At 60.2% G+C, this 10,686-nt stretch overlaps 1 protein-coding gene across 1 annotated transcript in view; it reads right to left on the minus strand.

Annotated features, from left to right (window-relative positions):
• Positions 1-10,686, minus strand: part of PTPRN2 (protein tyrosine phosphatase receptor type N2) — a 447,003-nt gene that overhangs the window by 42,342 nt on the left and 393,975 nt on the right. The window contains exons 24-28 of the mRNA XM_006143829.3: positions 9,308-9,453; positions 9,102-9,192; positions 8,916-8,970; positions 8,497-8,680; positions 6,510-6,587 (exon numbers count right to left, since the gene is read on the minus strand). Of these exons, the coding sequence (XP_006143891.1) occupies positions 6,510-6,587; positions 8,497-8,680; positions 8,916-8,970; positions 9,102-9,192; positions 9,308-9,453 (554 nt within the window). The remainder of the gene's footprint in view (positions 1-6,509; positions 6,588-8,496; positions 8,681-8,915; positions 8,971-9,101; positions 9,193-9,307; positions 9,454-10,686) is intronic.

Consider the following 10,686-nt stretch of genomic DNA (forward strand, 5'->3'; position numbering starts at 1 on the left):
GCTAGCCCACACCCTACCCCCCCCGCGCTCTGCCGTCCCGCCCGCGTGTGGCATTAGCCCTTGTTGGGAGCAGGCCGTCCACGGCAGCAGCCTCTCTCATCGGCCTCCACACGGCACTTCATCGCCGGAGCCTGCCCGGCTCTCTGAGGTTAGGATTAAATCCAAACGAAACTTAATTTAAACAAACAATCCCAAAGGCGCTCTAGGGAGTGACATTTCCTTCTAGGTCACTGTGTGTAAAAGCTGAGAAGGGGATTCACTCCAAACAACAGGAGCGCAACTGGCCACCAGCCCGCCGAGCTGCCCCGGGATGCTGGCCTCCGCGAGGGGTCTCAGAGTCCGTGCACAGAAACCTGGGAGGGACATGGCGCTCACCAGGGCTGCCCTCGGCCGCTGCGACCAGCCTGACTTCGGAACATACCAAAAAATGCAGCCTGGATTTGGGAAGAAAGACAGAAGATTACTAAAAGCCTCAGTCAGCGGAGTTAAATCTGAGACCACTGAGCTCCAGCAGTGCAGGCAGGGTACAGCTGGGGACCTGGCCTGTGTCCACAGGGGCAAGGACCTTCCTGGGCTCAGCCAGCCCAGAGGGCATGGTTCGGCTTCTCCCTGGGGGCCAGGGCGCCCTGTCTGTGCCACATACCCCAACTTGCGTGCACACCCGCAGACAGTCACGGTGAAACTGACCCCGGCAGATGCTAGGGCCTCAATCCCTCTTTAGAAGTGCCCGCCCAAGAGCTCGAGGACACAGAGGAGCTGCCACTGGCTGAAAAGCACATACTTCTGCCAGCCAGAGTTGACAGGACGGCCGCGAAGAGCTGGCTCCTGAGCGATGTGGGCACTTGGGGCAGGCTGAGGCCGAGCAAGGACAGCTGGGGGAGGTTGTGGGTGTCTGTGACGCCGTAAGGAGGATGGGGTGCACCAGATCGCTCCACGGTCGGCCCTGCCACGTCCTAGAGAGCGCCCCCTCTGTAGCAGCTGGCATGGCTCCCGGGGAGAGCCCTTCCCTACTGTAACTGGGTCAGCCTCCCACACAGAGGGCCAGGGGCCCTGCGCCCTGGGCACACGGTGGTGACAGTGGCATCCTCGTGGGGAGCAATGTGCCCTGGGACAGAGAGCTCCGCCCACTCCCAGCACCGTCCTGCCCTGGCCTCGTTTCCTGGGGGGCAGTGCAGGAAAAGCCCTCGGCTACACATGCTGCTCCGACGTGGCTTCCAACGCTCTGTGGGCCTGGCGGGTCCCTCGGGCTCCCTGCCCTCAGCTTCCCCTGGAGAACCAGCTGCCACTTGCAGGCCTCCGTGAGTGGGCGGAGCCACCCCAGATGCTTGGCTTCCAGCCTGCCCACAGCCCTGCGGTGGGATGGGCATTGGCACCACCACACAGCCGTCCCCACTGCCCACCTCCGGAACCTTCCGACCCCCTTCTGCCCCCATTACCCAGGAGTCCCACCCCTGGTCCTGCCCCTGCTGTCCACCCCAATGACCTGACCACCCCACGGACCCCAGAACCTTGGGACCCCGAGGCTCATGAGCGTCACCGCTGGGCTTCCGGGCGCCTGTTCCTGCCGCCCTGCTTGCTCGCTCGGACCACACCCCCTTCACACAGGGCCTTGTCTCAGAGCAGCCGGAGCAGGTGAAGTCTTTGATTACGGAGCTCTCTGGGGCAAGGTCAAAGGAGGCTGGCGTACCGTGGGCCGCGGGGATGAGGGGTGACAGCACACTGCGGCGTGGCCGTCCCCCACCACATGGTCCCCTCTGCCCACCGTGGGCTGCAGGGCTGAGGGGTGACATTGCACCGCGGCATGGCCGTCCCCCACCACATGGTCCCCTCTGCCCACCGTGGGCTGCAGGGATGAGGGGTGACATTGCACCGCAGCATGGCTGTCCCCCCCACATGGTCCCCTCTGCCCACTGTGGGCCGTGGGGATGAGGGGTGACAGCACACTGCAGCATGGCCGTCCCCTCCCTCCCACACACATGGTCCCCTCTGCCCATGCCAGAGGATGCCAGGCTCTCTGGGACTTCCCTTAAAAGGTGCGCTGACACGACGGGGACCCGTCATGACATGACGGAGGCGCACCGCAGAAGCCTGCATCGTGAGCCCACACACCCGGTCTGTGCTTTCAGCCAGCAGTGGGGGCAACTGGGGTCCCCACAGAACCGGGGGCCTGGCGGGTGCCCTGGAGCTCGTAGTGCCCACGATTCCTGAAAAAAAAAGCTTGGGGGGTGCCCGGGGGCTCGTAGTGCCCACGATTCCGGCTGACCAGCACGCCCAGGACAGTGCACCCGGGGCAGCCCCACGGAGTCACCCCGGCCCCTCCTGGCTGAAGACCTTGGGGCTCGCAGGGCCTCCCCAGCCACACCACCCGGAACCTGGGAATATGGCCTTATTTGGAACGTTGCCGAGAGGGGGCGCGTCAGCGAGGACGCATGCCACATCATGACCGTGTTCCTAAGAGGAGGGACGTGTGGACAGACGGGCATGGTGGGGCTGGAGGCGACACCCGAGTCCCTGTCGGCCAAGACGAAGACCCCACAGCGCAAGCAGAGCCTGGAGCGAGGCTGGGAGGTTCTTCCTCGAGTCTGTGAGGGACAGACTCTGCACCGCCTCCTGGACCAACAGAATAAGCTCCTGCTGCCGTGGCTGCTGCCGTGGCCCCATCACAGCTACCACCAGAAGGAGGGTAGCCCTGCACACCGGCCTTCCTGGCTGGGCCCTGCTCACACTCCTTTCACACGGAATGTGGCCCCACTGACAGACGCCTAGAACCGTCCCACGGAGGAGCTCAGAAGAGTGTGACGAGCTGCGCGTGACAGGAGCTGCGTCCGCATCCCCTGAGCCCTGGGCTCCTCGGCCAGAGCCTGAGAGGCCATGAGCCCAGACGGGGAGGGCAACTCTCAGTCTCTGCTGCTTCCATGTCTCCAATCGCGTTTTATCCTTAAAAACCACACCCTTTTCCATGGGTTTCAGAATTCCTGCCCTCCGGGGGACGTTCTGGGCAGCCGTGGTCCCCCGTAAGCACGGGGCTAGCAGAGGCAGCAGAGATGTGTCAGAGCCTCGGTCCTGGGCCTGTGGCGGCCACTAGGAAGAGCTGTGTCCGACGGGCCCGATTAGGATGTGGTCTGCAGGACGGCCCCCTCCACGGCTGTCCTGTGGTTCTGCGGCACCATGTGGCCGTCTCCGACTGTCCTGCAGAAAGGGGTGTCCACGGAAAGCTGAGATGTGAGCAGCTGTAGTGGCCGGAGGGACTGGGTGAGACCAGGCCACACGCGCTCTCCACACAGTACTTCTCAGGCCTCGCCGTGGGGCTACCAAGGAGCCCAGGGAGGTGGGCGACAGGGGCCCCTTTTGTCTTGGTGCTGTTACCATTTCGGGACCACTCGTTTCCCGGAGCCGGTGACACACACAATGGCGTTTGTCGTCTCACGTCCAACTGTCCTCCAGGCGTCTCCGCTGGGATGCCAACCCCACTGGGGAGCACACGCGCCTTGACAGCCACGACCAGATGTCCATGTCCTGAAAGCTGAGGGACACGAGCCCGAGCCCCCCAGTCTGTGGGGACAAGTGCTGTGGCCCTGCTCACTCATCGGTGACCCGGGGTGACCCGGGGACTATGAGACCCCAAGGATGCGAGCGACCACTGCTAGGTATCCCCTGCCCTCGAGGGTCGTGATTTTGTCATGGGAAGGCCGCACAGGTGAGGCGAAGGCTGGAGGTGGGGCTGACGCCCGGGAAGCAGAGGGACCTCGGGGCTGACGTCCGGGAAGCAGAGGGACCTCGGGGCTGACGTCCGGGAAACAGAGGGACCTCGGGGCTGACGTCCGGGAAGCAGAGGGACCTCGGGGCTGACCACCAGCTACCTTCTTGATGCAGTCTCAGACCACGGCTCAGGGCGGCTGGACACCCCGAGTGCGGTCGTGACTCTGGGTCTCCTGGGCCCACCACGCAGCTCAGGCCCCTCTGTCTTCCTGTGGAGAAAATGGGCCCCGGCAGGACGTTGCTTCAACTCTCAGAGCAGAGCCGGGACTGACATGTTCAGGCTTCAGTAGGGGAGGCCACTCCTCCCACAGGGCATGGCCCTCGGCTATAAGGTCCCCGTCACCGAAGGAGCTCTTACTTGGCTGGGCAATGCCGGGCTGTCATGCGGGCACACTGGAGCATCCTGGTGTGTCCTCGTGGCACTCTGATGCCAAAGGCGGATGGTCTGTGCTGTGGTATAGGGCCCTGTGGTACCTGGCTCCGTGGTGCTGGGCCCTGTGGTACCTGGCTCCGTGGTGTCAGGCTCTGAGGTATGGGGCTTCAATAGTACCTGGCTCCATAGTACCTGGCTCCATGGTACCTGGCTCCGTGGTGTGGGGCTCCATAGTACCTGGCTCCATGGTACCTGGCTCCGTGGTGCTGGGCTCTGTGGTACCTGGCTCCATGGTGCCGGGCTCCAGCAGAGAACTGTAGACTCAGTCTGGCCATGACTCCCAGTGTGAAGACACGGAATCAGAAGGGTAGGAGGCCACATGGACAGGCCTCCAGTCCTGGCCCACCTTGCAAACCTCTCCAGCACTCACGGGCCCGACCTGTGAAATGGGACCATGGCTCCTACCCGACCCTTTCTGAAAAGCCCTGCGGACACTCGTCAGAGGGTGGGAGAGGAATGCATACACGAGGTGAGGGAGTCAGGATCAGGTACCTGCAAGCTGGGGGATGAGGCTGAGGGCCGGGGTGTGGGGGTAAGTGCGCCCTGCCCAGCTGCTTCCCTGGAGTATGAAATGGCATCGCCTCCAGAGACCCTACCTTGCCCAGCCTGCAAGCGGACAGCTGCTCATACCTCCGGCCGCCATGACGACACATGTCCCTTGGCCTCGTCCCCTCTAAGCAGTGCTTTTTTCTGATCTTGTCCCCAACCCACATTCCTCCAGGCGAGTCCTGGGGCAGATTCTGGGTTCCAGGCTGGGTGAGGGTCATCGCCACTGCCATGAGGGGCAAGCCATGCCCAGCCTGCGGCCACTCCCGGCTGTCCCACGAGTGCCGTCCCGCAGCGGCTGACAGGAGACAGCAAGAACCGTCTCTGCTCTGCTCCATTGGTGCGTGTCAGGTTAGTAGTCAGCACCCGGCCTCTGCACCTAGGGGAAGGACACGGGCCTCCCTCCCGAGTACAGCGCTGCAGGAAGTCGGCAGAAATCCAGGACTTACCGAGGGCCCAGGACCGCGCAGAAGGAAAAGAGAGGGCCTGGCCTTTAAAAATGTAAGGGGAGGGGACCCGCGAGGGGCTTAATAGTTACGTCTTTGACTCCCACGTAGTTGGCCACAGTTCGAGTCCCAGATCCAGTGGCTTAAAACGCACAGCAGGCGCATGTGCACGCACGCCCCGAACCCTGGGAGGTGATCGGGGAAGGGATTGCGGCGTGGCCATCCCTCCTGAGGGCTGACTTCTCCCTTTCTGTCTCTCTGTCTTTCCAGGAAGTGTGTGCGTCCTATAGAAAAATATCTCCCTAAACGTAAGTAAATAAATGAAATAATGCAAGGGGACGGGACTGGCAGGAGGATGGTGGCCAAGGTGCTGGACTCCCACATGTCCAGCCACGTTTGGAACCCTGGGCCTGGTGACTTGCTTCTTCCTTTCCCTCTTGCTCTCCTTTTTGTCAAATTAAAATACATACATACATACATACATAAATTAAGTAAATAATCCTTTAAAATGTAAGGGGACTTCAAAAAGTGTGTGGAACAATGGAATTAAAATACAACTTTAATTTAGTACAAAATTTGTAAGAAATCATGTGTAAATTTTTTTTTTTTTTTGGAGAGGTTTTTGCTATAGGGCATGTGTGCTTGCCAGACAGACAGAGAGAGACAGAGAGACAGAAAGCGAGAAATCACCCCCCGGGGGGATGGCCACGCCGCAATCCCTTCTTCTCCATTCTCCTCTCGGGATCTTGGGCATGCACGCACATACGCTGACCCTTCTTGTGTTTTATAACACAAAACTGTAAAGTGACCAAAAAGCAAAGAACTTTAAAGTATTAAATCTCAACCAGAATTTTTCATACTCGATTCTTTTGGGGAAAAAAAAGATTCGAAATGAAGAACACAGGACCCCTTTTTTATTTTTTTGGAGAGGTTTTCATTACAGGGCGCGTGCGCTCGCCAGACAGACAGAGAGAGACAGAGAGACAGAAAGCGAAAAATCACCTCCCAGGGAGGATGGTTACACCGCAATCCCTTCTCCTCCATTCTCCTCTCAGGATCTTGGGCACGCACGCACACGCGCCCGGCGTGAGTTTTAAGCCACCGGGTCCGCGACGCGAACCGCGGTTGACTACGTGGGAGTCCAGCGACATAGCCATTACGCTAACTGCTGGTTTCCCAAGAACACGGGACTCCTGAACTCTGAGGTCAAGCAGCGCGCGAACGTAAACCAGCGTGGACTGGCTTCGCCGGTCTCCAGTATGCTCGTGACCAGTTTCTTAGGATTTCCTTCTCAGAAGACAATGTTTTAATCAGGGAAGACTCACCTGCCAGAAGTCGGCCACGGTGGCGGGCAGTGGCCCCTGGGTGGCGATGTAAGCAGGGTTCCTGGGGTCGTGGTCCATCTGCGGGGACAAGACGGGACATGACAAGGCTGCACCTTGGGAGCAGGGCGGCCACGCCGACGCAGACACCAGCTCCCGCGAACCCTAAGCGCCAGGTGGCCTCTCCCTCCTGCCCAGCGAGCGCTGCACTGCCCTCCAGGTGGCTCCAGCTCTGGCCTGGCCCCAGCCACCTGAAGAGATGCCTTATGCTGACACTGAGGGTCCAGGAATGATGATGGCAGAGGTGCTCATGGGGGCCATGTGGGGCCGCCAGCCCCTCCCTCCCGCACGTGTGTGTGCTGGCTTGTGGGGTAGTCCCGTCCCCCGGCCACGTCTGTGTGCTGGCATGCGGGGTAGTCCCGGCCCCCGGCCACGTCTGTGTGCTGGCATGCGGGGTAGTCCTGGCCCCCGGCCACGTCCGTGTGCAGGGTAGTCCCAGCCCCTGGTCATGCTAAGGGTTCGAGTGCTTCCAGAGCAGCTCAGACACAGCCCCCGTGAGACAGCCCCAGGCCACCCCGCCACTGGCTGAACCAAGGGCCGAGCCCAGTGCCAGCTGGCAGAGGCCCGCCCGAGCTCTTACCGCAGGCCCCTCACAGCTCGCCAGGGTCTTGGCAGGGCAACCCCGTGATAGCACTCCTTCCCTGACAGCCCTGGCCTGGACTCTGCGGGGAAGGGGCTGAGGCCCAGCACCCTCCACTGGGTCAGCGGCTCCGAGCGCGGTCAGCCCTGTCTATAGGTCTTTCCCTGCTTCCTGTCCCCACTGATGGGCGGCCGGGAACAAAAAGCAGTGACCCACGCATGCCTTCACTCCACACGGCAGCCTCACTGCAGAGGCCCCGATTCCAGCACTTCCTTCCAAGGCCGCTGAGTGGGGAGACAGCACGATGAGAGTGTGGCCTGAGGCTCGGGGTCAGGCACGTCGCCGTGTGCAGGGCGGGTGGGTCCCAGGCAAGCCCCGACCACCAGGAAGGGCAGAGAGGCCTGGTCCTACTGTGGCCCCGAGGGCAGGGCCAGCAGGCAGCTGCACTAGCCAGTCCGGAGCATGGACGCCGTCCGGTGGAGTCCGGCCTTGGGGGTGGGTGCTCCTGCCAGGTGTGGACAGCCCTGAGTTCTTCCACGCCCAGGGCCAGAATTGATCTTTTTGACACCAGGGTGTGACTGAAGCTGTAAAATGCTCTGACCAGCAGGTGGTATGCTGGTTAATGAACATCGCCAGCTCTGCAGTTCAAGCCCCAAGCACGGCGGCTTGGAAATCACGTTGGGCACAGGGTGAGCATGCCAAGAGGAGAAGGGGAGAGGGAATGGCAGCATGGCCACACTTCTCACTCTCTCTCTCTCTGTCTCTCTCTCTGGTGAGCACACATGCCCTATGACAAAAACCTTAAAAGAAACAAACAAACAAAACCCCCAAAACAACATCAACAACAACAAAATCCTCTATACTTAAAAGATACTCGCGATTAGGGACCAGCAGTTGGTGTGATGGCTATGCTGCTGGATTCCCATGTAGTAAGCCGCAGTTCAAATCCTGAACCCAGTGGCTTAAACTCATGCCAGGTGTGTGTGTGTGTGTGTGTGCCCAAGATGCTGAGAGGAGAGTGGAGGAGAAGGGATTGCGGCGTGGCCATCCCCACCAGGGGGTGATCTCTGGTGGGTGCATGCGCCCTATGAAAAAAGCTCTCAAAAAAAAAAAAAAGATACTTGCAATTAAAAACTGGGCCTCGCTTGGCAGTTCACTGCGACACGAGGCAGGTAGATTGTGCGGCACCCACTGAAAGCCCCAGTTAAAACGTGTCAGTAGGAAGGTATGAGGCAGAAATAAGGAGTTTAGAATTTTGAAAATGCGTTTGCGTGAGTGTGCTGGTGACAGCTATGTACAAAGACCTCCTCTCCTCCCTCCACATAGCTGGGCATTAGAAGGAAAACCCACCTCCTGCAGCACGCCTTCGTGCCCACGGCCAGTCACACAGCACACGTGCCATGTGGCGGGCTGCTCAGCGCTCACAGGACGACACGCAGGACCCAGATGGGGCGCAGGGCAGTGCAGCGCGGCACTGATGGTGGGTGGTGCTCGCCCTCGGGCCTTCTGTCCTGAAGTCCACCTGCTCGAGCACCTGACACACAGCCGAGAAAGGCCCGGTCATCGGGGAGGGTGGACGGGGCACATGGGACCCACCTGCCCGAGCACCCGACACAGCTGAGAAGGCCCCAGTCATCGGGGAGGGTGGACGGGGCGCACAGGACCCACCTGCTCGAGCACCCGACACAGCTGAGAAAGCCCCGGCCATCGGGGAGGGTGGACGGGGTGCACGGGCCGCTCAGCAGAACACGGCCCCTCCCTGCCGTCACCTGGGCTCCCGATGGACCCCGGGCAGTGCCTCGGTCACAGGGTGCCAGGTCAGTCCTGCGGAGGACAACGCTCCAGAGCCGTGTCGGTGGGCTCACTCCATGCCCGGCTGCATAGTGAGCAGTCAGGCAGGGGCACTTCGAGCACTGCGGGCTGAGGCCTCGAAGGCAGTTGGGGCGGGAACTGACCCTGAACGCCAGGGGCTACAACTAAGACCTTCGAGGGTAAGTACTCGGGCTCCAACAGCAGGTGACTGCTGTCCAGCAAGGGTGTCTGATGCTGAGCCACGGCAGACACAGGTCACCGCCTGTGTGGTGTGAAGGCATCCTTCCAGCGTCTCTGGCCTTCCTCATGATTGTCCGTTTTCAGTGACTTGCTTTCTGTTTGTGCAAGCGCTGCGCTCCACTGTGAACCATGTGGCCGCGGACAAAGTGAGGTGATGCCCCTGGGGTAAGATGGGGTCGGGACCTGGGGAGTCGGACAACGAGATCTCGAAGTGCTCTGGCCCCGGAGCACTCCGCACTGGGTGGGGCAGGGGTCCTAAAGGTAGCAGGAAAGCTGTTACGAAACACGCGTGGCCTGCCTTCTTGTTTTGTACCCAAACTAGCTGGTCACTTAATTCTGTTTCTAGAAGCCTTCTGCGTGGCCTCGCATGTGCAGTCCCATCTCTGCCATAGCAGCGGTGACAGACCTGAAGCCATGGCTGTGAGCCTGTGCTTGTTAGGGGAGTGCCGAGGCCGGCACCCTGCTCCCCTGCCTCTGTGAGCCGTGTCGGTGGCTGGTCTCCCATGAAGGGCACTCAGCTCATGGGCTCTCAGAGGCCCTGGTGGCCAGCACTGTGAAGGGACAGGCAGTGGCACCAGGAAGCACTCCGTCCCCCACTGGGCTTATGCACCTCGTAGGCCGGGAGCAGACACTGGTTTCACAGAAAACCCACCACGACTCATTCCTAGTGACCCCATGAACACCGACGGTCGAGGGATGCCAGGACCCAAGAACAACTGACATGCACTTTTGCTGTAAAAACTGCAGTTTTCCCTTTTTTGAGGAGAAAGGAACATCATTCGCTTGTTTTGAATCTATTTCCTTGGTGGCTGATTCATAACAAGACAGCAAATGGAACGCGGTCAAGCCGTGCTCAGCCGTTTCTTCCCGCCTGCGGCTTCGAAACCAGCCCAGCGGTTGCCTTGCCCTGTGGGTGACAATCCTCACCTAAGTGCAGGTGATGGTCAAAACCTCTAATCTGGATGGAAGGATTTAGCAATCTCCCCCACAGCCCACCCCGAGATGGTTGTAAACTTGAGCATGAGACCCCAGGTCCCATGTCCCCTGCCAGGCCCGGTCCCTGCCCCAGCCACCCTGGGGTCCACAGCAAGGATCCTGCCTCAGGGCAGATCCGGCCACCTTTGGGGATGCCAGGGGTCACACCCTTCACTCCAAAATCTTACAGAGTGAGCAAGCAAATCTTCCATCTTCTTCTCTGCCCACCGTTCCACCTGCTTTTTCTTAATTTAAAGTAGATTTCACAGAACGTTTTCTTTTTTTGGAGAGATTTTTCTGTTTTCTTTTTTTTTTTTTTTTTTTGCTATAGGGTGCTTGGGCTTGCCAGACAGACAGAGAGATAGTAAGAAATCACCCCCTGGGAGAAGGGCCACGCCGCAATCCCTTCTCCTCCATTCTCCTCTTGGGACCTTGGGCACGCACGCACACGCGCCCGGTGTGAGTTTAAGCCACCAGGTCCGGGACTTGAACCGCGGTCGACTACGTGGGAGT

This window comes from Tupaia chinensis, unplaced genomic scaffold (genome assembly GCF_000334495.1).
Source record: "Tupaia chinensis unplaced genomic scaffold, TupChi_1.0 Scaffold000110_1, whole genome shotgun sequence".
Lineage (NCBI taxonomy): Eukaryota > Metazoa > Chordata > Mammalia > Scandentia > Tupaiidae > Tupaia > Tupaia belangeri.